Here is a 27558-nt window from a genome sequence, read left to right as displayed (position 1 = left end):
ATTTGGATGTGACGTCATCAGACTCGTAATTTATATCTTTTATTTATCGCGCTCGTTATATGTAAGTTTACTTGTACATAAATAATAAGAATAAGCCTAGAAAGATTTGAAAAATATATTTTCTTGAATAATTAAAATAAAACATCAGTTTTCTATATTATCTCCATTTATTGTAGACGGGAAATGAAATGGCCAAAACTTTTCTCCAAAAGTTTTCAACATTACAAATTATTTCTAATTTCTTATTTAATTCTTTTATAATTTTTGGACACTTTTAGACTCGTACATTTAGCACATAAAAAAATTCAATAAAGAGAATCTAAAATACAAAAAAATATTTATGATGGCAATAGATAGGCACCTGAAATATTCACAAAATACTCGATTGTATTTATATTTTAATAAATAATAATAAAATTTAAATGAAATAAATAATTAAGGGGGGCTCCAATACTAAAAACACAATTTTTTCCTATTTTTGTTCTATGGCACGGAACTAGTTTGTATTATTCGTAGCACGGAACCCTTCGTGCGCGAGTCCAACTCGCGTGTTTTATCGAATACCGAGCAAAGCTGAGTTAAATAGCTAGTATTTCCTATACGGTGCCTTCTAAAATTACTGGGTCGTCGTTTTATGTTATTTTAATTATTTAAGCTCAACCGCATCACATTTTATTGGTGTGTGAGTCGTCGTTTGATTTTAAGTTCGTATCCATTATTTACATGATAATATAATATTTAATCATACATGTTGTTTGCAGGGCGCGGGGCGCGTGGCGTTCTCCAACCAGCAGTCGTACATCGCGGCGATCTCGGCGCGATTCGTGCAGCTCCAGCACGGCGACATCGACAAGAGAGTCGAGGTAAATTTTCATCAGAGATGTATACTAAAATCACATCAGAGTATTGAAATTAAAAAGATGAGGATAAAGAGCTAGTTCTGATACAGCTGGAAACTAGTCAACACTCAAGAGCTACCTACTTCAAATAAGTGTAATATTATATCGCTTAATCTGCGTAGTTCTCTGAATGTTCTTATGCGACTTGGCTTTACCTCTAATCTTTGTCATGAAAAACTGTGTGGTTTCTGCCACTTGGTAGCACTTAGCATAAAACTATTAAATATATTTCCGTTGTCTGGTACCCGTAACACAAGTCCTTCAGGCACTTAGCACGGGGCCAGACTGACGTAGTGTGAAGCGTCCATATATATTATAATTATTATTATTATTATAAATAGGTAAAGCCATACGTGCTGGACGACCAGATGTGCGACGAGTGCGCGGGCGCCCGCTGCGGCTCCAAATTCGCGCCCTTCTTCTGCGCCAACGTCACTTGTCTGCAGGTGAGTATTGTCCTAAGTCTAAACTTAGTGTGAGATATTATAATTTATAAACTATTTATTAAAATGACATGTTAAAACCTTGTTTTGACATGTCACGCCCTTTTTTTCATAAATATGAGGAACAAGAAAAACAACATAATATAATATTTAACCCAGGGTTACTTTAACTTTGACTGATGCAAGTGGGATAATTTGTTACCAAATCAAAGGCCAATGTTTCACCGATCACCAATGCACGTATTTCAGTATTATTGCGAGCACTGCTGGGCGACCATCCACTCCCGGCCCGGGCGCGAGTTCCACAAGCCGCTGGTGAAGGAGGGCGCCGACCGGCCGCGCGCCGTGCCCTTCCGCTGGTGTTAGTGGCCGCCGCCGACCGCCGCTACCGACCACCGACCACCGCCGACACTCGACCACCACCGCCGGCGAACACCGACTACTGAAAGTGCACTACGCGATACGGGTAGTTTGAATTTTTAAACTTCGAATATTCGGGCGCTGAAGGTATTTTGACAGGACTCGATGATATATCAGAGACTATATTGGCTAATGATTGGATGTTAACATCTGATTTTGTAACAATTTGACAATTAACAATGAACGAGAGTGCTATTACATGCTCTTTGGATTCAGGTTAAAAAATCCATTTTATAGAGCCAATATACTCACATCTGAGTCGCCTGTTACTAAACCTCAGTTCTTGTAGCTATCGCTCATACCATCCATCCCATCATAGGCTGAATAGAATATTTGTAAGAGAAGTTTAAGTGCACTTTCTAATAGGAACTACAGGTTAATGCCAGGATAAAGATGCAACCGTATACCGACAACATAGAAGAAATAACGCGAACATAATGGAATATTAAATCAAAATGTACTTTATAATGCAGATTTCAAAAAAAGTAAGTCGACTCAGTCGTTGAAATCTGTATTAGAAACTAACAAACGGGTAAAAATTACTGGCGAATAGTTAATACCATCTTCTGTAGACATTGTAATGGTGTTTCGACAAATTGAGCTCGACTCTTGTTACAATTACTTTTATCTAATGCCGAGTTCAAATATAAAGTTCTTCTGTACAATATTATTTTAACACATTGTTATGTGTGTATTTTCCACTTCCAAATATTGTAAAACACTCACGTTCAGTGGTTTTGCATACTTTTTTGTCATTACCCTTATTTTTTTTATGTAGATGATCTTATAAAATATCTTGCATGGTTCTTCTTTCACGAAGAATGCGTCCATTCCCAATTTTGTGTTAATTTCAATATCGTACATAAGAACAAGAAGCACCGACAAATGAGTCATGACAGCTAAATTTTAGAGCACGACAATACCGGAGTCTACTCGGACAGTAGCTCACGTGCAGGAGAAATTCGATTTAAGCAAAATGTATCCGATAGTTTTGGATAAGCTAAGTGGCGTACTGCGACTCTGTCTGTCGCTTGCGCCCGCTCACTAAGTAAGATATTATAAGACATAAGTGAAAACACATTTCTCTAAAATATATAAGTACCTGTGTAGCTAGATTGAATTTCCTAGTACCCTTTCGTTGTTTTTGGATACTGTTGCTGTGAACTCGCGAGTTTTGTGTGTCGGCTGATGCGACGGGAGTAGCGTTACGCAGTCGTTGCGATTTCGTTTCCTTTAGTCAAATATACGGATATATTAAGCGTTTTTTCATAATTTTCTATGTTATTTTTTGTACATGGTTATGTTCCTATATTTGACATTTCTCGGGAGGCGGTATGGATTGTCTTAGTACAAAATAAAACGTTACCAATTTGGCTGTAGATTTGAATTTTTCCTTTGTCTTAGAATAAATATAATTATATTGATGAATATTTTTCGAATCCGCCGGGGTAGTGCAATAGATCGTAGTTTAGATCGTGTAAGATATAACCAAATATCTAGTGTATATAGAATTTCTTCGATAATTATTATAACTTTATTGAAACTTGAGAAATGTTTTTAAAATTGTCTTGTATACGATCGCTAGACTCGGGAGCCAGCCGATTTGCCAACGCGGCTTCTTCGAAAACATCGGCTTCGACCAAAACTGTATCGACTAATGATAAAACATCGTCATCGGAAGATCGCGTTGGCAAATTGGACGGGCGTCGTTGTAGCGGTGTATCACCATTCCTAAAATCGGTGAAGACATGTTTTGGTATGTACTTAATTAACTTCGGATACAGACATCGTATCCCGACCGACCACGGATGATAGACTGTAGAAAAAAGACTAGCGCGAATTTTTGATATTTTTTTCATGATTTTGTAAAAGTTTTTTCGTGTCGTGTTTTTTGGTAGGCGAAAGTGCCTTGTCGGTGCGAATGAATCGGTGTACCCCTCCCGTACTCTAAAAAATTTTGGCATTTTTGAAAAATTTTTTGATTCGTTTCGAATGACCCGGACTCGTCTGTTCGTGCTCGTGTGTCGACGGATTGGCTCAAGTGACGTGCGTCTCGTCGTTCCCCGTCGGCTCTCCTCCGTCGGACGTTCTAGAAGTTTTCAAATCTATTTTTAAATAGTTTAGCGGGGTCGACGGACGAGATCCGGCGGTATGCTAAATTTTCTAACCGTTAAGTAGAGAATTTATAAATTAGAGCATTTTAGTGAAAATTATTTGCCATAACGTAGACGCGTCGCACCACTATCTAGAGCGTCCCAGATCTTATTACGGTAATATAGAGTGCGTAGTCAAATTTAATAAAGATAAAGTGATTTTCTAAGTTGTAGATAATGATTCTGAGGACGCTCTACGTAGTGGCGCGGCGATTTTCGGAGTTTGAAATGCACACACGTGCGACGAAGCTCTTAGTAGTAAATATATAAATAGTTTTGAACATAGATAATAAAGAATTCCTCTTAGAAAATTTTCCTAGCCAATTTTGAAACACGCTCTTCGCTCTATCTTTCGTCTCACTGACACGGAACACGCAACTTCTCTCCCATGCTTCGCTCATCTCAAGGACCATCCCACGATTTACTGATCGTATTAAATGATTGTGCATTTTGTTTTTTGTATAATTTATATTTTTTGTGACAACACTTTTTAAACTTCGAACGTCGAGAGTCACCGATGTTTTCGATGTGTGTGCATTTTGGATGATATTGCTCAATATTTTTCGATGAATCGTTTCGAAGTGCCCCCTTACCCTCCTTAGAGTCGGCACGGAGTGTTCGTTTGTTAGTACGTGTATGGTCGCACTGTCCCATTTTGTATTTTTGTATTTTTATAAAAAACAATCGTAATGTAAAATTGGAACGTGAATTTTTTACTTTACGCGCGGCGCGCGTCTCGCGACGCGGGCGCGCGGGCGACCGGCGCGGTCCTCTAGGAGTCGTCGAAATTATTGATGTTAGGTAAGCCGAGGTGTCTGGGATATGTCGTCTGTTGCGAAATTACTTTGCGCGTTTAGTGCTAGCTCTCGACGAGGTGACAGCCTGCGTCCGGTTTGTCGGGGTACCAACACGGAGTCGTCGAAGCGGGGAGGCTCCCTCTTGTCTTCTACTTGGCTTTGCTTCGAGACGGTGGCCCCCGCGGCTTCGCGGTTTAGACTTAGTTTTTAGTTGTTTTGACCCTCGGGGTGTCGTTTTTAGTTTAGCTTCGTTTCGCGGCCGGGGGCCGGTCGTAGTTTGTTAGTGTGTAGGTCGTTTTGCTCGTCCTCGTTTAAGGTCCACCTTGGCCGTTTGTTCTCGTTGTACGTTGTTCGTTTCTAGCGGTAGTTGTTTCCTTTTATTTTAGACGGTAATTACGCATATCACGATGTTCAGTGCGGGGGGCATATTGTGTGTTTATAAAAAATTTTTGAACGTAAAAAATTTGTACTTTTTTTATAATCGTAGCTGACTTTGATTCGAACCGTTGTCGTTCTCGCGGGTGTCTCGTCGGCCGGGTCCTTCACCCTCTGCACGAGTGGCGAAATCGTTCGTTCCGTTCGGCATCCGCGCGCTGCGGTGGCCCGGAGTCCGACCGAATCGATTGCTCCGCCACCGCGCGATTAAAATCGTAATTAGGTGTAATAGTGAAATTATAAACATTATTATTATTATAAAATAGCGAAAAGTAGCGCAATTCATTATTACCTAACCTAGTTGATTGTAATGTAATGAAAATAGTACCTAATACCCTATAATGTTGCTAGACAATATTGTTTTTGTAAATATTTCTTGCACTGTCGTTTGCGTCTATATTTTTATAAATTATCACAGTTTATCGAATTAAAGTAAACTTTAATCCATATGCGTCGCGGGGCTTGCACTGGCGTCGGCCGTACGTCCGATATCGGCCGGTCCGTCCTGGCTCGAAGGACCGTGTCCGTTGACGACGTACAGTGACCTAACATCACAAGTTACCAGTATCGCAGTGCGCCGCGGCGACAGTTCAATCCTCGCACCGAACTCTTAGAACGGTGAATAAAGATATTTTTTTACAAATTTTTCAAAACCCGACTCTGTCATCGTTTGACGTCACGATTTTTTAAATTGACTTCTTGATTAACAAATACAACAAAAAGTTCTGCCTTCGAGTGTGTCGTCATTTTAAAACAATCCATCGTGGAGTCGGATTTAATTATAATTTGAAATTAGATTTATATATTTTTATAGATAGTTGTTTCTCTTGTTATATAATTATCTAAACAATGGATGGTTTTGTTGAAATGTTGCTAGTAATATCACATATTTTCTCCCAAATCTGTTTTCAATGATGTTCAGTGATTCGGTTTTGTTTAAGGTTTTATTTGTGTTAGCATCGAATGTGTTGTAATTTAAAATCGATTGGTTCCTGTTTTTTTTTTTTTATTCCAGCTGATTATAAGCTAGCAAAAAATTTTTATTTTTTTACAAATAAATGATATAATGTTATATTAGGAGATAATAATAATATTGTGGTATGATTTTCAAAAAACTATCTCATGTATTTAAAACTTGAAAACTTTTCGTTTTACATATTATTAAAAAATCTAAAAAATGCAAGAACCATGAGATTTTAAAACTAGTAGTTATTTATAATTATTTACATATTATTTTAAGAATGAAATTATTTCTCGAATTTTTGACTTACTATGTTTCGCTTTTGGTCGTCCCTATTAATTTGAAATGCAATTATTTTAGACTATTGTGGAATTATTAAAATGAATTTGAAACTTTGCTGCGTTTTCACTCGTAGATTGCGTTTTGGGATAGTGCAATTAGTTTTAAACTTTTTATATATTTTTTTTTATTTGTGCGAATATCGAATCTTTTTTTAAAGTGTGTTGTCACAGATTCTATTTTTGTAAGTACATTTTGAGCTATGTTTTCTCCCTATTAAACTGACCAAAGAACGTCCCAAAGAGGTGACCAAAAAGACAGGCGGTTCGGCCGCGGCCCCGCACTACTCCTATTTTACTTAATTCCCGGAGAAAATGTGGCTTTTTTAATTTTTGTATTCCTTTTTTGATATAGTTTACAAATCCTGTTTGTTTTGATGTATTTTTGATGTTACTCCTATTTATTTATTTTTTACCATTTTTGTAAGTTTTTATTTTTTATTTTATCTGTAGTTATCGTATCGCATTAGCATAGTTTATTTTAAATATCGATCGTTTCAGTATTCGAGAGTTTAAAAATCACTCATTGATGCATTCTAGATTTGTAAGCTTCGCCGAATCTAAGCACATTGGCCATAAACATTAAAATAAGTATATTTATGTATATTTAAACGTTTGAAATAAAATAGTAAAAGAGATTGTAATATAACAATAAATTAAACGTAGATTTGAAATTTCTACATTCTGAGCTTTACTGATTGTATATTTTCGTGTCCTCTCCGGTGTATCCCGCCCATGCGTTTGAAAGATGTGATACAACATGCCATCCCACGTTTTCTGTATTTTACCACTTAGAGCACTTTCGACTAAGCTACGACGAATTTTATCCGAGAAAACTTTGCTAGCTCGCTAATCGGATAGATCGATTCCTTTCGGACGGCAATTCGTTCGTTTGCTTTTTAATTATTGAAAATTAAAAAACAAACGAGTTTAAATTTAGAAGGAGGTCTGTTGTGTTTACAAATTTCGAATAACGTTCGGATACACTAGTGCTTTGGACTTCCGAGTGGAGGTGATGCAATACTGTTTTATATATTTATATTTATGTGAACACTAAATTACACTATTATCGTAGCGGTTTTCATTTATAAAGAGTGAACATTATTTTTATTTTTAAGTTGTTTGAATAGTATTATCTTAGAGTTATGTGTGGCGTGTCGGGGGAGTGCCAGGCGTGAGTAGACCTGTCAGATGCGAGTCCACCATTTTGTTTTGAGTGTTTCATCCGCTCGCCCCGACAGGCTGCAGTAGGTATTGTTTAAAACATGAAATACTTGGATTTTTATATGAATTTTATTATTATAATATGGTATTTTACTAAATATTAGTCCAATATTAAAACTTTATATGATTGTTTTATTTTGAACCCTATTTATCTATGTAGATGATAATTGTATGAAGGTTTCAGGTGATATACACAGTATAATTATTCTAAGTACTAGAATTTCGATAAGTATCTTATTTAAGTAATATTTGAATTTATTTTAGTTAACTTTAGAAGTAATTATGTAGAGTTGCAGAATATAGAACAAAGTCTCTCATAATATTACTATCTAATAATGTTATGACGCATTAGAAAACAGTAAAATTTATCACAAGTATTATATTTAGTTCTACAAAAAGTAAGATTTCCGAAAAAATTCGGTAGCACACCAACACTGGCCAATTTCGATAAAATGCCAGATGCACAAAAATAAAGAAAAAAACATTGTATGTGTATTTGGGGCGTATTCTCTTTTTATGGCTCCTTGCTATTTGCGAATCTTCCGACGCAGCTCGAGTGTGGGTGCCGGTAATGGTTTTCAATCAGGCAATCAGTTTGCTCATTTACGTTCTAAATAGAAAATAATAGAAAATATGGATGTCTGATAACACTATGATGACTCAATAAGATAAGTCTGCAAGAAATAAACCATCAGCGTAGCGCGGTTACGTTCGTAGCTCGTAGCGCTACGTCGTAGAGGGGCTGCAGTCTACGAGATCTACGGCTACCGACCTACGTTCCCACGTTACTTGATTTCTTTTATTACTCTAGTTATATACAAAAAGAAAAGAAAAACAAGTGTGGTACCTCTGACTGCCGCGGTAAAGTCTTAGAAATAGGATCCCGTTTATACCCTTTGGTTCTGGAAACCTAAGGCTGCGTTTCCACCAGAGATGTGTTGCGAGAAATGTGTTTTTAAGATCCAATAGCATGGCAAGCTCACGCCAATGAAGTGATTCTATTGGTTCACAAAAATACATTCGTCACAACACATCTCTGGTGGAAGCGCAGCCTAAGGCTGAAGTCTCGAAACCAGCGGGCAGAGGGGCGGGAGCGGTGTGGCGGCGGTGCGACGCGTGACAATGTAAGTGTAAAAAAATATATATCTACAGCCGAACTTGAGTCGAACATATTACCTCCTCCTTTTTGGAATTCAGGTAAAAAGATTTATATGGATAAGCCGTCTAGTACGCCGCGTGCCGCTCGCTTTTCGGGGCCTATCCATATCAATCGATAAATAGTCACGTGCCGCGCCGCTTCCGCCCGCTGCCTGCTGGCTTACTTCAGCCAGCGGGGAATTCACTACCGGGCTGCCCGCGTCAGTCGAAGTGCCAAGTCAGTCGAATAGATAGAGGGCTGCAGCTCGGTCGTGGACTCATGGGCCGTGTTCGTCGGTGTAATTTTTAGCGCATTCGCTGCAAAACCTAGTTATTGCGCATGTCCAAATCATGTCATGCCATGGCAACGACAACTGTTTACGACTTGACATTTAACCCAATTGCAATTTGTTGGTGGCGTTGCAATGAACAAACCAGTGGGAGAGCCATGCTTTGGCACGAATGGGCCGGCTCGGCCGGAGAAATACCACGCTCTCACAGAAAACCTGCGTGAAACAGCGCTTGCGCTGTGTTTCACCGAGTGAGTGAGTTTACCGGAGGCCCAATCCCCTACCTATTCCTTTCCCTATTCCCTTCCCTACCTTCCCCACCTTCTCCACCTTCCCCTATTCCCTTCCCTTCCCATCCCTACCCTCCCCTGTTACCCTATTCCCTCTTAAAAGGCCGGCAACGCACCTGCATCTCTTCTGATGCTACGAGTGTCCATGGGTGACGGAAGTTGCTTTCCATCAGGTGACCCGTTTGCTCGTTTGCCCTCTTATTTCATAAAAAAAACAATTAAATTTTTTAAATTTTCCAAGTGATCCATATCCATATTTTCCAAAATAAAATAATCAAACACTATCATAGTGTTAAATAAATTATTTGTGCGGCTGTTAGACAATAATAATTTAGGCTTATGTATTTATGTTTAGCTTTTATTATTTTAATAATGAATAAATAATTCAGACGTTGTTTACGACTTGACCAGCAACTTGTTATGGCGTTGCCATGACATCTTTTGGACATGCGCAATAAAAGGTTTGTCCAAAAATACGCGGACGAACACGGCCATGGACTCAATCTTCTTTGTAACAAATGATAGATCAGCATCGGCATTGATTTCTTTGGATTTTTCAATAAGTTCGCTGTATTAGCGGCATTACGTAGATCGGTGTTCATGTCAAACAAGGATACGACTGGTAAATGGAAATAAACGAATGTCAAAATTGTTTTGTGCCTTCATTCACGGACGTAAAAAAAGTACGGACGGATCGCCATTAAGAAATGAGTGAAGCACCCTTAATAAGCCCAGGCAATCATATGTACACATCTTGCACAAACACTCGCATTGTAATAAGCCGATCGTACCGCCATTACGCAATTAGACTGCATCGCAGTGACACGTCTTTGTCATTCATAAATAAAAATAAATATGCCATCTTGTGTTGTAAAATGGTGCAAGAACAATACAACCTTACAAAAAAAACATCAAGGAATAATATTTCATAGGTAAGATAACATATTTTTAAAGTATTTTGATAAAATAATGTAAATATTAATTCAACTTCAACAGGTCAGTAATGTCCATAACAAAGTTGGGAAATTTTCCCCAAACCGGGGAAAATTTTAAATTATTTTTAAATAATCAAATAATTAATTTTATTGACTTTTATTAGTGTCATGTAAGTATTTAGCATACTATTGACCAGTAATTAGGCAGGAATACAATAATAGGGGTGTAGACAGTAAACGAAATCTAATACAAATTATTGTTTTTTTGAGAGTTTGTATTATAGAATTACCGAAAATGGACATATTTTACTTAATAACTTTATAATATTTAATAAGTGATTTTTTTAATTGAAATAAGAGTGTATTTATTTTTTATACATATTTTTAGGTGTAACAAAATACTTATGTACTATCAGAGAAGTTGATTCCTATGCAAATCGGGGACATAAGTAGTTTGGTTGCGTTACGTCAAACCCAGCCGACAGATCACAATTAACATTGAATTGACATAAGTATTCGACCAAATAATATATAAATTCGTCTGTCAATTGCATAGGAATCAACTTCCTTGATGGTACATCTGTAAAATAAATATATTTCCTAAAAATAGTTTACACCCCTATTAATTTACAAAAGTGGATATAATTGTAGTTTGACGACCTCTGTGGCTCAGTGGGTGGGCTGTCGGTGGCTCAAGCCGGGGGTCGCGGGTTCGAATCCTGCCGACGGAACAAAAAGTTTTCAAAGTTCCAGGGTCATGGGTGTGTATTAAATATGTGTATCATATAATAAAAATCTTAAATATATGTACATATAGTAATTATATTACAGTATTAAAATATATTTCCGTTGTCTGGTACCCGTAACACAAGTCCTTCAGGTACTTAGCACGGGGTCAGACTGACGTGGTGTGAAGCGTCCATAGATAAAATTGTTGTCTTAGATTTCCTTCAGTAGTAGGGGAGGGAAGGTGCTATTGGTGTAGTCACCCGAGCGTCATTGAGACCTAGTAGGAATGAAAATATTGAATGGACCTCTAGACCAGGAATAAATTTAACACCATGTTAGGTGATTTGATTTGACGTTAGCGCATGGTAGAACTCTCGATAGCTCTAACAGGCCGTTAACTGATTTAACAAGCCATTATTTATTTAACATTACGTCTTGATTGTTTGATGAAACGGGTTACGGGACTTAAGTATCTTATATCTTTTCGTATACAGGTTTCTTATATAGGTTTCTATTTTCATTCCTGTCTAGCTAGGAATTATTTTTAGAAAATGTAATTTTATTCGTGTTTTATCGAATACCGAGCAAAGCTCGGTCAAATAGCTAGTAATAATTTTATTATTGTAAATGTTTGTACATTATCATTATTACTAATAATGTTATGAAAATAATATACTTCTATGTACGTAATATGTGTTTTTTTTCTATCTATAGTGTCATAAAAATAATATTTTCATTATAACATCTTTAACAACCGCTTATATTTCTGAAGCGAAAAAACATAAAAATATGTTTAAGTATAAAAAATAACATTTAACTTGTCTGAGTTTACAAAAAAAAAGTAGGGAAATTTTACAAATTTATGATTTATATGGCAACCCTCATATCACGCACACGTCCTACACGGGCGGCCATAACTAGGCTTCACTCGTGATTAGAGAAGGTTACGTCCGTACTTTTTTTACGTCCGTGCCTTCATTCCTAAGTTTAGTGTTTGTATTGTTTACAATAATATGTTTTAAAATAATATTTTAAGTGCACTCCAGTCGCTCTCCAAGGCGCGAATGACGACGGGCCGCCCGTCGCGACCATTCATGTACAGACTTGCCCGTGCCCGCGTGGGGAAAAATGCGATCTCGCGGGCAGGCTGCGGGCACGGGCCAGCGGGCATGTCTGTGCCTGAGCCCAACGATGAGTCAGGTATGCCAAGAGATCACCAGCCGAGCGACCCTTACGGAACCCGTATTGTTTGTCGCTTAGCAATCCCTGGCCGTCCAAGTATCGAAGAAGCTGGCTATTGATAATGGATTCCATTATCTTCGAGAAGAGAGAGGTTATAGCGATTGGTCTGTAGTTGGAAGGATTTGAGCGGTCACCTTTTTGGGGATCGAAGGCTGTCTTCCAGGAAGCCGGGACGATGCCATTGGAATAGGAGAGCCGAAAAAGACGCATCAAGACCGGAGCCAACTCTGGAGCACACTTTTTCAACACAATAGGCGGGATTCCGTCAGGCCCACTCGACTTTTGGATATCAAGGGAACAGAGGGCTTTTCGCACTGAGCACTGATGAAACCGAATATCCGACATGATGCTCGTGCATCGCGGTATGGTCGGCGGTTTCTGCCCCCCGTCATCCAGGGTCGAGTTTGACGCAAAGAGCTTGCCCAGAAGATCGGCTTTGTCCTTTGCGTCCTGGGCCAACGATCCATTTCCTACGTGTAGGGATGGTAGGGTAGGCTTGCAGAAATTTCCTTCAATAGCTTTGGCCAGAGACCAGAATGCGCGGGTTCCCAAGGGGAGGCACTCAAGTCTCTTGCCAATTCTATTGACGTGCTGTTGCTTTGCCCGAGTAATCTCTTTCTTGAGGGACCTAGAGGCAAGGTTGTACTCCTTTTTATAATATGTGCTGGTATTTAAATCCCGAGCAGACACTGCGTTGGCCCAGGATTGGTAAGCCTCCTGCTTCCGGCGAGAAGCTTTTTTGGGGGATGAACCAAACCAGGGACGAAATCTGCCGCCAGTTGGCACTACAGAGGTCGGAATGAAAAGTTCCATCCCCTGCAACACCACATCGGCAATAGAGTTGGCAGTGTTGTCGGGATCATCCGGCGAGAAGCACACGTGCCCCCAAGGATAGGATGCAAAAAACGTCCGCATCCCATCCCAGTCTGCTGACTTGTAGTGCCACACACGACGGTATTTAACAGCGCGCTGTCTTAACATCGTCGTAAGTGGCACAGAACTCCTAACAAGGCAATGATCCGATGAATCCTAATATCCGTAACCGCACCACTTGGTGGTGCGGTTACGGATATTAGGTAGCCGTCAGGATTTGAAGTCAGTAGGAGGTCCAACAAGGAAGGATTCTGACCATCCACATCTGGGATTCGCGTAGGCGTAGTAACCAGTTGTGTCAAGTCGTTCGCAAGGGCAAAGTTGCAGACAGATCTCCCCGCATGATCAGTTTTACTGGAATTGAGCCAGTCGGCGTGGTGGGCATTAAAGTCGCCAAGTATTATGATCTCTGCGGATGGGATCTGCTGCTGCACAAAATCTGAAGCAGCTTGCAGGTGCTCCAAGAGTCGGTCCGTCTCGGGGTCACCACTATGGGACCTATATAGGCACGCATAGACGCGAGGGTGGTCGTCGCAATCTATGCGGAGCCATAAGTTTGATAGGTCCATGACCTCAAGATTGCTGAGGCGGCGAGAGCTGATATCATCTCTGATATACACACACACTCCAGCTTTGGGTAGAAAGGAGTGCTCGAGGTAATACCCTGGGTGGGAAAGGTATGATGTGTCACTCGGAGATGATATCTGTCACTCTGTCTCTGTCTGTGGTATCGCTGGACACAGAAGGGGCCGTCGACAATGCTTGGTGGCCAGCTGCAAAGGTTCGGTTAGCTGAAATTAGGTGTCTGGGGAACCTGAGGCGGGTGATCAGCGGCTACCTGAGTGGAAGGAGTGTGAAAGTGAGATGTGCAGAATTGGAAGTGTGCAGTAGATAGCAATGTATTTACCCGAATAATCATGCAATAGCCGTTTATCGGCAAATCGTTTTGACATATTTTTTCGCAATAGACTATTGCCCAGTTTTTGGTGTAAAATACAATTATAAGTATTGTTATGGAATAAACACATACTTTTTTATATCTTTGTAAATATCCACAGAAAAATTGTGAAAAAAATTTACATGATGTATTTTGACTTCTAGATGCCAAAAATCGCATAACAGTAAAAACCCCACAATAGCACATTGTCTGATTATTCGGTGGGGGCGTCGATATAGAAAAAATTGTAGGTACAATAAAAAAACTTGTTTTCCCGACATATACTCGACACTGGCCATGGTTAATTGGTTACCTACAGCCGAAGTGCCATTATAAGAAAAAAAAAGTGTTAACTTGTCAACTGTCTAAAGTGGCATGTCAAAATTCAGAGATTTTGTTTGTAATTATTTCGCTCTTGTTTAGAAAAGTTAAATTCGATTTAAATTTATAAAAAATATTAGTTTATTTAACAGGCAAACCGTATCGTTTAAAATATTGTTGCAAAATAACATGGTCGGCTGAGTCGACATAATAACCCTGGTTGAGCAGTGTTCGACGAGCGGGCGGAGTTAATTTACTCCAGACCGTATCCTTGGGCTCGAAGATCAACCAGGACAACTGATCAGGCCATAAGTTGCATCGGTTGCAACATGTATTTCATCAACGAAGGCAACTTGAACCGTCACGAAGAGGGATGCAAAGATTTGGAGGCTCTCTCGGACCAGGGTCCCAGCCCTAGATACCCCTGCGGTATGTGTCCAGGAACGTTTAGGCGGCAGGATCACCTGAAGAGGCACGTGAACAGCGTCCACTCGGACGATAAGTCCCACCAGTGCCCCGTGTGTAGTGAGGAATGTATTCGCTATGATGTTCTCGCGAAGCACGTCAGGACAAAACATACCGAGCCGTGTACTTATACTTGTAGAACCTGTACATTTAAGTGTAGTACTTTGAGTGAATTTGAAGTGCACGAGAGGACTCATCTGTTGTCAGAGAGACACCTCTGCCCTCACTGCAACACGTCGTTCAAACGACGAGACCACATGCTGAGGCACATTAAATCTCAGCACCTAATGGAGCATATAAATTGTCCTATTTGCAATCAGAAATTTAAAAGGCGCGATCATGTCACACGACACATTCGCGAGAAACACAGACATCCTGTCCCTGTGGATAAAGTTTGCACTTGAGGTTAAAGTAGATTTATCATTGCTTAAGTTCTTTTACCTCATAAATCATTTTTACAAAATGTATATGTCGTAGGATGATTTGATAAATCCGTGTTTTCGCGAAATCCCTAGAATTTTCGCGAAAATTCGATTTATCAAATCATCCTACGATGTCGTAGCATGATTTGATAAATCGAATTTTCGCGAAAATTCTAGGGATTTCGCGAAAACACGGATTTATCAAATCATCCTACGACATATATAAATAATCGGCCAAGTGTGAGTTGGACCGATATAGAGGAAAAATAGGCCAAAAATAGTGTTTTTGTATGGGAGCCCCCTTAAATTTTTATTTTATTTTGATATTATAATTAAATATTAAAGTACACATATAATTTAAGACTTTGTGAAAAATTCAAGTACCTACCTGTTGCCATTATTGATATAGAGCAAAAAAGGCCGAAAAAATCACGTTTGTTGTATGGGAGCCCCCCTTAAATATTTATTTTCAGTATTTGTTGTTATAGCGGCAATAGAAATACACAATCTGACCAAATTTCAGAAGTCTAGCTATAGGCGTTCTTGAGTTACAGCCTGGAGACAGACAGACGTATGGACAGAAGGACAGACATCAAAGACTAACGGTCGTTCCCAATATTTGATCTATCTCTGGTTTTGCCCTACAAGAGATAGGAATAGCTCACATTAGACATTAGAGACATATATTTTATGTCAATTGTGAGCTATTCCTATCTCTAGTAGGGCAAAACCAGAGATAGATCAAATATTGGGAACGGCCGTTAGTAATAGGGTTCTGTTTTCACCCTTTGGGTACGGAACCCTAGAAAGGGAGTTGTGAAATCATGTTGAAAATTACTCCCCCAGTGTTAGAACTGGAATGTTGCGAACTTGCTGTCTCAAAAATAGAGCTTCATCTCTTGTAAATATTGTAATGTGATGTAATTATTACAAGTAAAAATAATGAAATACAATTATGTACCGAGTATTTAAATTAATTCTAGTAACTTGAAAATTAATATTTTAATGTATAATTTTCTACATTTTACAATGCCAAAATGGTAGGATAAAAACATTGTAATGGCATGTGTGTATGACCAAGAACACTTTACAAGTCTGCATTAGAGTATAGGTCAGTTAACTAAAGCCAGCACATTCACATTACTGACACTTATGCAATTTCACTATACATTATGTTTAAAAATATATATGTTTGCATCTGAATGATAAAAATTATCGTACAATCTGCGTATTATAATAATATGTTATCATACATCATACGTAGTAAGCACAAAATTATCATATGTGTATGATAATTATCGTGCGGTTCCGAACGCTGGCCGCGCGCCAATCACATGTGAGTTGTGACTGACTTTTAACATCACGCTGTATTTATAAACAGTAGCAAAAGAAAAACAATAACTGTCCCCTTCACGCTCATAAGAGAGAGAGAGAGAGAGACGGGCAGACTTTACGTGTAAATGTGTTGATCATGCCAGCTTTAGTTAACTGACCTATAGGCTAGTGACTTCATAAAAATATATTGATAATAATCATTATCACTACAAAGTGAGATGTTTAGTTTTTATTATTTGTAGTGTTATAGCAATAGAAAAAATCATGTTAGTATTTTGTGGAAGCCTACATATATAGAGCAGGCGGGCTTTCTTTCGGGATGTAGCACCATAGATAGATAATATACAGAATTGAACAAATTATTCAAAAATTTAAAGAATACAACAGACATCTACATGGCGTTTATCAAGTACAGCAAAGCCTTCGATACCATCAACCACGGAAATTAATTATTAGCATATTTGGAAAGCACTGAAGACATTAAACATAAACACCAAATATATAAACATATTAAGAAACATATACAAAAACTGTACAAGCAGAATAAAACTCGAAAGCATTGGTGAACCCTTTAGAATAGAGCGTGGAGTAAGACAGTGTGACCTACTGTCACCAAGGCTTTTTATAGCCGTGCTCCAGGACATTTTCAGCCAAATAATCTGGGCACAAAAAGGGATACAGATAAACGAAACATACCTTAACCACACTTTGCAGACGACCTAGTTATACTGGCAGTAACACCTAGAGACTTGGAAGAAATGATCACAAAACTTGTCCTAGAAAGTGAAAAGGTGGGACTGAACATGAACAAAAACAAAATAATGACCAGCAACCAACCAGGGCCATGAAGAGAGAGCAAGAGGATTTAAATCATTTTTTTAATGGAGCTCTAACAGAAAATAATAGATGACTAATTTTTTTTCTTATTGGTAATTGAAAGACCCTTAAAAAATAGAAACATCGCTGAAAGAATGACTGATAGCTTAAAAATTCACCAAGATATGACAATTCAAACATCTCATAAAATAGACCTGCCCGAAATGCTCCATACAAAGTGCTACGAAAGACTGACGTCACTCTTTCGTAGTTTGTATGCATCGGGAGACAACTTTGTTCGATAGGTATATCAAATATTGCGTTTATGAAAGTGGTTTCATAACAAAAGTTGTTTTTAATTGCATAAGTTATCGATTGGTATACAAATATTAAGAAATTTAATTGAAAAAAAAATCGACTTGATTATCTAACTTTGAAGGCGCATAACAAAAAAAATAAAAATGCTGTCGAGCTGTAATTTTGGGAACACTTACTTTTCACCGTGATTTCTTTATTTTATTAACAAAATTCGCTAATCTTTGACCTTGTCATCATCCCTAGACCCTATTATAGGCATATCCTCTTAGCTCATTAAAAAGTACTGGCAATAAACAAAATAATAACTTATAATTTTATTAGATTGGCATTAAATAGAATATTACCTAGTCATTTGAAAATAAAAACAACTACATTTTATACAGTATTTTAAGTTTATTTATACTTACGAAAATAATTTACTATAGTGAAGCATTTTCTACAATAAAATGTGAGGATCATATTTATACTTTATGGGAATTATACTTCATTTCAATTTATTTGATCTAAATCTTACTAATAATTTAAAACCACCAAAGTAATTGTTTCTTTTAAATGTGCAATCTTTTCATAGGACTTTTATAACTTTGAAGTACTTACTTGGTATTATTGCTTACTTTTAAAACAATATTCATTGAAAGGGAGTTTAATATACTTATTACAATTTTAGTATATGTCCCTACTGAGTATATAATATTACAATAGTTTATAGTATGATTTCATTCTCATTTTTATTGCTTCATACCTCTCCTAATTATCACATCCATTTGCAGGATTTCAGCTGCTATACAAGAATTAGTGATGAATACTTAAAATGTTAAACATACAAAATAATACACTTCATAATCCAATCCACATACCCTATTGTTATAATACTTCAAATAAATGGTAACAAAGGCAACCCTGACTAAATATCTGTAGACTGTTAGGTGATAACACAACCACGCTGGAATAACTACATCAAATGTCTACAAACATTTTTACCAGTAACATAATTGGGGCTGTAAGCAATGCCTATGTATGCATTATGATTTATGATACACTTTAAAAGTATTATTGTTGTCTTGTATTGGACCTTATTGAACATGTAATAATATACTGTATACTGCCTTGTACTTTGACAAACCCAGAAGCATAGCGTGGCTAGATAAGGCCCATTTTAAAAATTTGTTTGGTGACCCTCAGAAAGGGTAATAATATGCATGTTGGGTCCCTGTAATCTGTATAATTGGTACGGCAGTAGCTACGCCTCTGAAAAAACTTAAGGCGCCAATTTCACCAATGCCTGTTTAAGTTTATTGCTGACTTAATATCATGACATTTTCTCATAAATTATTTGTATTAAAGAAAGAGTAGGCAGAAGACAGTATTATGAGAACACTAACTGACATTGGTGAATTTGGACCAAATTTATCTTAGGACATATAAATAATGTAATATTTGTCCACCCTGTTAAAATAATGCCTCTGCTGAAATCATCAGAATTAAACATTACGTTTTCTACCAGATATTCTAAATTCTAGAGTTCTATCTTGATGAATTTAACCCATCAAGCCCCAAGCGGCCGCATAACAATTGAATATACATATATTGTGTCTGGCATTCCCACGAAGCATAAATGTAATCTGATATTATCAGATTAGAATTTATGTTAAAATACAATCCTTTAGAATGGAGTGGTTAGTGGTTGGAATTACGTTAGAAAAAATAACAAACATTTTGGGAAATTAAATTCATTACGCAACTCCAAAAAAAATCATATCCTAGTAGCATTTAAATCTGGTAATATTGTTAATTATGTCTTAGTATTTAAATAAGTTATCTAGCAGTAAAACTACCTCATAACAAAACTTACATATTGAGAATCTAAAATATAAACACATCTATAATACATCAAGTACGGTAATTTTATTATTGGTTTGACCAATAAAAAGGGTATGTAATACAGAAAATTTCATAAAAAATGCCAGCAAGAAGATCTTTTCAACACATTGTGTTCTTTAATTTAGTTAAGTAGGAAAGTAAATATTTATGCCTCTATCACAACTAAGTTTTATTTGTTTACTTTTATTTTTGCTGCTCCTTCAATTTATTGCTATTCAGCAAAATATTTGTTATTATCACACTTGACCTCTAGTCTAGACTCTCTAAATCCTAAATTAGCCCATAAATAATAAACTAAATTAACAAAGTAAGTATATATTTGATTTGTGAAAAACCAAAATGTTATACTAAAAGTTATGCAGATTCTTCTCGGCTTCATCATAACCTATTGTGTATACGCTTCAGATGAGTCAGCAAGGATCTTTTGGCCCTAAACTTTAAGGAGCAATGATCGCATTCGTGGGTCATGGCTTTGGAAGTATGCTTGTTGAGTACATGTTTCTCCAGCTGATATTTCAGTGCGAACTTCTTTTGACACTGTCGGCAGGAGTTCTCAGCCAGAAGCTTCTTCAGCTCGAGGTGTCGTCGCAGGCAGTAGCGCGATTTGAACGTAATAGAACACGAGTCGCATTTGGACTTACTCTTCGCCTGGTGGTTCGTTTGGCAGTGCTGGTCCAGATTACTTTTCTTGTTGAAAACGACCTGACAATCGTTGCACTCGAACGTCGCTTTACGCCTCAGACTCTGATGATTCGAAATCATATGGCGAAAGAATTGACTGTTTTGTGTGAATTTCACTCGACAATACTGACAGGTATAAATGTAATTTCTTTCGTCTGCGGGCTCCTCGATCTTTATGTCTCGGTTTGCAGCTCTTGTGAGGCGAATTCTAGGTCCTGTCCTAGTTTTTTTATTCATGATTGTATCGTTATAAATATTATTCACCAATGTTGTGCACAGTTTACACGTAAGCAACAAGTCACTTTTGAAATAAAAAAGTGTTTGTTTTATGTATAACTTCTATTTTTGTGCGTTAATTTACTTTTGATAATTTATAAATTTAAAAACTGTAGGAATTTCCAAAATAAAACTGTTTTCTTCAAGTTTCTTTTGTAGGTACCAAAAAATAAGATTTGAGAAACGTCAAAAGTCAAATTTCAAAAAGCACAGACATTTTTTTTTTTTTTTGTTAATAAGTCCCGGTCGGGACAGGCAAAGGGAGCGTTGCCCATACAGACAGACAATAACAAAAATCATTCCAGTTATTATTATTTTTTTTGGCTTTTGGCACTGACACCAGCAGTGTATTTTGCCACATACAAGGGTAATTATAATTTATTATATTTTATCATCATCGTTTTACTCAAGTTTTACTATATTATCGTTAAGTCAAAAGTTTAGTCAAAGTCTAAGTAAAAGTCGAAACAGTCAGTAAAGTGGTAGACGCTTTACTAAAACTTTCGACGCAGTTTTGAAGGGAACGCTAAAAAGGACGTTTCTGGAAGTTGCAGCATTTGCCTACACTTGTGCACGATAACAAATATCTAATGGTTAATAGTCTACCAATATTACACATTAAAAACCCAGTTAACACTATTTTATGAAAATAATAATTAATACTAAAACACAACAGCACTCTTTCACAGGGCAGTGGCCATACCAGTGGCAAACAAAATATCGTAGGTACAAAACGCATGATAGTGTAAACTGTGAACTAGTGTGAACAAACCTTTGATAGTGTGCGTTGCTGCGTGGTTGCTGCTTACCCTGTACTTAAATCATTTTTCATCAATTCAATTCACGTAATCTATTTTTATTAGGTACCTCAATATATTTTATCTGCCGCGTGAATAAATTTAAGAACCCCTGTCCCCAAGGGCGTCGCCAGGGGGGGCAGGGAGGGGCAGCTGCCCCCCCTAGAGATTCTAAAAAAGTTGCCAAAATTAAATATAATGCAAACAACGACCACTATAATATTCAAATCTGGTAATAGATTATATTATAGTAAAAGTGAAAAGCTTCATGTGCTGTCGACTTTACCTACCTACAATTCATACCTACTTTTCTCATATAAAGAGAATGAGAAAAGTATGAATTGTAGTAGGTAAAGTAAACTTGCCCACCCCCCTCCCCCCCCCCTGCGCCATCGGCTGGCGACGCCCTTGCCTGTCCCCCAAAACTAATGCCTATAATATTATGTACTCTCCCACTGCTGCACAGAGGCCTCCCCCATGGGGCGGGGACTTCCATAATTATTGTTCTCGCTCCTGCGCCACCGCTGGCCAGCCTTGCTGGTATGCTTCCAGCAGCTCGTCACGCCACCTTTTATTAAATCTCACATGATTTATTTTCTCGTTGTTACAAAAAAAGTACTATTTTGGTCCATTTCATCCAGATTGTACGTATGCTAAGACTTAATCGTAATACAATGATCATTCACTAATTCGTTCGAAAGAAAATAATTTTTAATTTAATTCATATTTTGACGTTATACTTAATATTAAATAGCATATTATACTTAAATATAATATTATACGTGGGAGAGCCATGCTTCGGCACGAATGGGCCGGCTCGACCGGATAAATACCACGTTCTCACAGAAAACCGGCGTGAAACAGCGCTTGCGCTGTGTTTCGCCGAGTGAGTGAGTTTACCGGAGGCCCAATCCCCTAACCCCTACCCTATTCCCTTCCCTACCCTCAACTATTCCCTTCCCTTCCCTTCCCTACCCTCCCCTATTACCCTATTCCCTCTTAAAAGGCCGGCAACGCACTTGCAGCTCTTCTGATGCTGCGAGTGTCCATGGGCGACGGAAGTTGCTTTCCATCAGGTGACCCGTTTGCTCGTTTGCCCCCTTATTTCATAAAAAAAAATATCTATGGACGCTTCACACCACGTCAGTCTGGCCCCGTACTAAGTACCTGAAGGACTTGTGTTACGGGTACCAGACAATAGAAATATAATATTAAATACTTTTATACTATAGTCTATACATAAATATTTAATAATTTTATTGTATGATACTTAAATTTTTTGTAAGAACATTAATTTATATCGCATGCTGTGTTCACTGTAGAAGGTTGTACACTCAGTTCTACTAACATTAAACATACTGCATTTTTTTATAAAATTGTTTTAGTGATACAGCCAGTTTGTGAACCTTTCAATAAAAATATATATATTTAGTACACATCCATGGCTCAGGAACTTTTGAAAAGTTTTTGTTCCGTCGGCGGGATTCGAACCCGCGACCCACGGCTTGATATGCTACCAACATGTCCACAAACTGAGCCACAGAGGTCGTCACATCTACCTACTGAACCCACATTTAAAATAATCTCACGTGAGATTGAGGGGTGGGGGAGGGAGAAATCTCAGGGGGAGGGACGGTCAGAAAATTAAAAAAAAACACCTCCCGTAATTTGTGGACTGCGCGTACTGCGCTCCATATTGCTCTTTGGCATAGGTACCCCGAGTTGATACCTACTTGCAAATCGTTCAATGACAATGTTTGGCCATGGAAAGGCCTAATTAATAGTACTATTGTCTATTAGTAATTACAATTAGGTACCTAGATTTTCAGGAGGGTCGTAAATGTACCTAAGGGTACTTAATAGATAAGATAGAGCCAAACCGCGTCTTGAGATCGAGATGCATCTTGAGTACTGACTATTTATTTTATACCAGCCTAAGTACGTAAATATAATGACCGGACGTGCTGGCTAGGTTCTATCGTTATCTATTTTCTATTGGCCCATATTAAACTATCGAAGTAAATTAAGTTATTAAATCAATGTTATCAATATTACCTTACATATCACCACACAAATGTAACATTGTTACATAATTGAGATAAAAGATATGATTCATGTTTTCAATTCTTATTTATTTCGATTGCTTAATTGTTAGTATATAAACAGCTCGTAAAAAAACCTCTACGCTGTTTTCCTTGAACAATGGCTGTGATTCGTCAGCTGATTTGTGTGCTGCTATTTACCTTTGTTGTTTGCGAGGAACAGTCGAAAGTGGTGAATACAAAGTTTGGCAAATATGAGGGTAGTTTAGCAGACAACGGCCTGTGTTACAAATTCTTGGGGATCCGATATGCAACCCCTGTTAAGTTTCGGGTAAGTGCACTGTTATTCAACTTCTACTTCCCTTAGGCTGCGTTTCCACCAGAAATGTGTTGCGACTTGCGAGGAATGTGTTTTTGACAACCAACTAAATATATAAATATGTTTTCAGGCACCTACCCCGGTCCCTCCATTTTCCGGGATATACAAAGCCGACACTGCTACAGTTGTATGCCCGCAGTTCCCCACCCACGATCCTCTAGCGGCTCCGAGTGACACGGAGGACTGCTTGGTCCTCAACGTATTCACCCCATCCTTCCTCAACTCCACTCTCCCGGTCATGGTCTACATCCACGGCGGAGAGTTCGGCATAGGCTCCGGTTCCCCCATATTCTACGGCCCAGAGTATCTCATCACCCATGGAGTAGTGGTCGTCACTCTCAATTACAGACTCAACGCGTACGGGTTCCTCAATTTGGGCATTCCAGAGGCACCGGGAAACGCTGGATTGAAGGACATAAGGGCAGCACTCAGATGGATTCAAGATAACATTGCGTATTTCAACGGTGACCCTGAAAATGTGACCGTGTTCGGGCAAGGCAGCGGTGGTCTAGCCGCTATATACTTGACCCTCTCGAATTCTACCAGAGGGCTCTTCCATAGAGTCATATCAGAGAGCGGATCACCCTTTGGCACGGAATCTTTTGATAGAAGCCCCCTGAATACAGCAAGTCAGGTCGCGAAATCTCTGAGCCTGAACACTCTAGACCCGTACGAGTTATTGAATGTATACTCTGAGACATCGATCAACAAAATAGAGGAAGCGATTGAGAAACAAATGAACGCAAAATCTGTGTTCCTACCGAGTAAGGAAAAGGTTTTCAAGGACGAGGAGCCGTTTCTAACCGACACTCCCTACAACATAATATCTAAAAAGACCAAATCGTTCAACCCGGTTCCGATACTGACGGGGCTTAACATTGTTGAAGGGCTGACGGCTATACTAGACTACAACACCATCACGAGCCAAATATTCAGGATTCAGAACGGGGATTACTCTGCTATCGACCATAGGAACCTCATTATACCTGAAGACGAGAAGGAAGACTTTAGGGAGCTGATCGTAGACACGTATTTCAGTAACACAACAGACGAAGAAATTGTCATTGGAGGATTGATCAATCTAAGCACTGATTTCTCCTACGTCGGTCCCATGTCCTTGTTCACTGAACTATATTCTAATAGCTCGAAGACCGACATGTTCACTTACGTCTTCAGTTACGTTGGTACCAGGAATTTGGGCAGAATGTTGACCAACAGCAGTCTAGCAGCAACAGCGAATAGAGACGAGCTGTACTACATTTTCGAGCTGGAAAGATTGAGCCTGCCTTTAGATGAGAATGACGCGCGAATGATCACCTTCATGACTACGATGTGGACCAATTTCGCTAAATTCGGGTAAGTTCAAAACAATACTTTTACTTACATAAATTAATATTTTAATCTTACTTAGAACTGATAAGTATTCTCTCAGCGTAGATATACCTACAGGGTGTAACAAATGATAATGCATAAGGGTGTGTACGTATGGGTTTCCCTATCTAGAGTTCGCATTGAAAGTAGCATCGCTGAAAGTAACTTTTTTTTCACCTTCGTATGGAAAAATTCATGACGCGCATACAAATCACAAAAAATATTTGCTCTTTCAGCGCTACTTCTTTCACAGTGAGCTCATTATATGAGACATTTACAAACCCTACAGTATTATCACTTAGTTTTGTTACATTACAGCCTGTATTATGTTAGACTTTATTTTCTAGTATAGACCGACCTGAGGGCCTAGACAAGCGGCAAGCGATTATCGTAAACGCCAACGCCAACGCCACAAAATGTATAGGATTTGACATTAGTATTCGCTAGCGAAGCGAAGACTTATGTCAAATCGCATAGGTACATTTTGTTAGCGTTTACGATAATCGCTTGCCACTTGTCTACTAGGGCAGCACTGAAAGAGACAAGTAGGAAGTTATAGTTAGAAGTAGGATGTTATAGAGTCTGACAGAGCGCAGATTTTCTGTCATCCACGAAATTACTATCTTTACTTTTGTGTAAAGGAATTTGCTTTCGAATATACAGTACTCGGCGAAACATGGCGGTAGTGGTCATTGACTCCCAGTCAAAAACTTGTCATTTTCTATACAAACCCACGATTGAATGGGAGAGCCATGCTTCGGCACGAATGGGCCGGCTCGACCGGAGAAATACCACGTTCTCACAGAAAACCGGCGTGAAACAGCGCTTGCGCTGTGTTTCGCCGAGTGAGTGAGTTTACCGGAGGCCCAATTCCCTTCCCTATCCTCCCCTATTCCCTTCTCTTCCCATCCCTACCCTCCCCTATTACCCTATTCCCTCTTAAAAGGCCGGCAACGCACCTGCAGCTCTTCTGATGCTGCTAGTGTCCATGGGCGACGGAAGTTGCTTTCCATCAGGTGACCCGTTTTCACGTTTGCCCCCTTCTTTCATAAAAAAAAATCGTGGTTTATATAGAAGATGACAAGTTTTTGACAGGGAGTCAATGACCGCTACCGCCATGTTTCGCCGACTACAGTATAGTTAGAAGTAGGAAGTTATAGAGCCTCACAGAGCGCAGAGTGTCTGTCATCCACGAAATGACTATCTTTACTTTTGTGTAAAGGAATTTGCTTTCAGAATTTTAAATGTACTATCGAAGAAATTAATTCATTGGCAACAGACCTACGTCAGTTGGGATACGTCAATTCAATATTAGTCGTGATTTGACGGCTGTGTTTGACGTATTGCAACCAAAAAACCTAGGCCGCCAACTGCCTATGACACTGGCAGAATGTCGCAAAAAGCGATGGTTTGCCGTAAATAAAAGAAGAAGAAGAAGAACTGCATATGAATCAACTTATCTGATAGTACTTAATCATGTAAAATTCCAGCTCTCCAACCCCAGACACGAGCAACGGGGAGTGGCTGCCGTACCCCTACCACCTGGCCATAGACCTGGAGCCGCAGTACGTCGCCCCGCTCACGCCTGACCGCGCCAACTTCTGGCGCCTCCTCTTCTACAAATATGGCGTAGATTGACACTAAAATTGGCGGGAAATTAATTTATTTCTATTTATAAATAAAAATTTAGATTAGTAAATTATTTTCTAAAGTATAATTGGTATTTTTTTCATAATCTGGGATTAAGATGGGGGGTGATTAGAGAAAAATATGTTTGGTCTATAATAAGTAATTTATTAAAAAACATCTTACGCATAAAAGGCACAGTTTATACTTAGATCTACAAAACTTGCATTCTAGCAAATATTGTGTCTTTCTTTATTAAAATTTAAATAATTACTTATTATTAAATAACTATAGGTACACAATTTGTGCGCAACTATCGAAAATGTATTTTAACCGACTTAAAAAAGTGGGAGTTTCTATGTTCGGCTGTAAATATTTTTTTAAAAGACACCATTTAAATTAATTAAGGCACAAACGTTGAAAAAATCATGACGCAATATTGGTGGCACGGTTGCGCTTTGCCAAGACTATGGTAATAATAATTACGATAAAACATTTCACTTATAGTTATTAAGTGTTACGACAAATACGAGTAAACGTACATTTTTTAAGAACGTACATTATACATTTTACCTAATTAATTTATTTTGAAACAACCTTACTCTACAATATATTTCGCTAGGCGATATCTAAGCGAGTTAATTCTTAAGCATATTAAGAATTTGTACTTATAAAAAAATATTTGCCTAAAAATTATCTGTAAGAATAGTCGATACCGATAACGA

The 27558-nt window shown here is 38.3% G+C and overlaps 3 protein-coding genes across 7 annotated transcripts in view; 2 read left to right on the top strand and 1 right to left on the bottom strand.

The window, feature by feature from the left end:
- The window catches only part of LOC121736886 (translational regulator orb2), a 71794-nt gene extending 69387 nt beyond the window's left edge, over positions 1–2407 (top strand). For all 5 annotated transcript variants that reach the window (XM_042128376.1, XM_042128375.1, XM_042128374.1 and 2 more), the window contains 3 exons: positions 762–863; positions 1241–1345; positions 1592–2407. In XM_042128376.1, the coding sequence (XP_041984310.1) occupies positions 762–863; positions 1241–1345; positions 1592–1708 (324 nt within the window). In that variant the 3' untranslated portion in view covers positions 1709–2407. The remainder of the gene's footprint in view (positions 1–761; positions 864–1240; positions 1346–1591) is intronic.
- A 15746-nt stretch (positions 2408–18153) lies between these two features.
- LOC121736449 (PR domain zinc finger protein 5-like) lies at positions 18154–20766 on the bottom strand. The gene has a single exon (XM_042127645.1). The coding sequence runs from the start codon at positions 20577–20579 to the stop codon at positions 20040–20042; it is 540 nt and encodes a 179-aa protein (XP_041983579.1). The 5' UTR covers positions 20580–20766; the 3' UTR covers positions 18154–20039.
- Positions 20767–23596: 2830 nt separating this feature from the next.
- On the top strand, positions 23597–26881 carry LOC121736448 (juvenile hormone esterase-like). The gene is made up of 3 exons (XM_042127644.1): positions 23597–23788; positions 23907–25192; positions 26698–26881. The coding sequence occupies exons 1-3, from the start codon at positions 23618–23620 to the stop codon at positions 26843–26845; spliced, it is 1605 nt and encodes a 534-aa protein (XP_041983578.1). The 5' UTR covers positions 23597–23617; the 3' UTR covers positions 26846–26881.
- Positions 26882–27558: the final 677 nt, after the last annotated feature.

This window comes from Aricia agestis, chromosome 19 (genome assembly GCF_905147365.1).
Source record: "Aricia agestis chromosome 19, ilAriAges1.1, whole genome shotgun sequence".
NCBI classification, from domain to species: Eukaryota; Metazoa; Arthropoda; class Insecta; order Lepidoptera; family Lycaenidae; genus Aricia; species Aricia agestis.
The sequence above is the reverse complement of the archived record's forward strand: the minus strand, read 5'-3'. Positions and strand labels throughout refer to the sequence as shown.

Excerpts from the sequence above, each read along its gene's own strand:
- LOC121736448 (XM_042127644.1), top strand. The coding sequence starts at position 23,618 with ATGGCTGTGATTCGTCAGCTGATTTGTGTGCTGCTATTTACCTTTGTT. Across the intron at positions 23,789-23,906 it reads CAACCCCTGTTAAGTTTCGG|GCACCTACCCCGGTCCCTCC; the intron begins GTAAGTGCACTG and ends ATATGTTTTCAG. Across the intron at positions 25,193-26,697 it reads ACCAATTTCGCTAAATTCGG|CTCTCCAACCCCAGACACGA; the intron begins GTAAGTTCAAAA and ends GTAAAATTCCAG.
- LOC121736449 (XM_042127645.1), bottom strand. The coding sequence starts at position 20,579 with ATGAATAAAAAAACTAGGACAGGACCTAGAATTCGCCTCACAAGAGCT.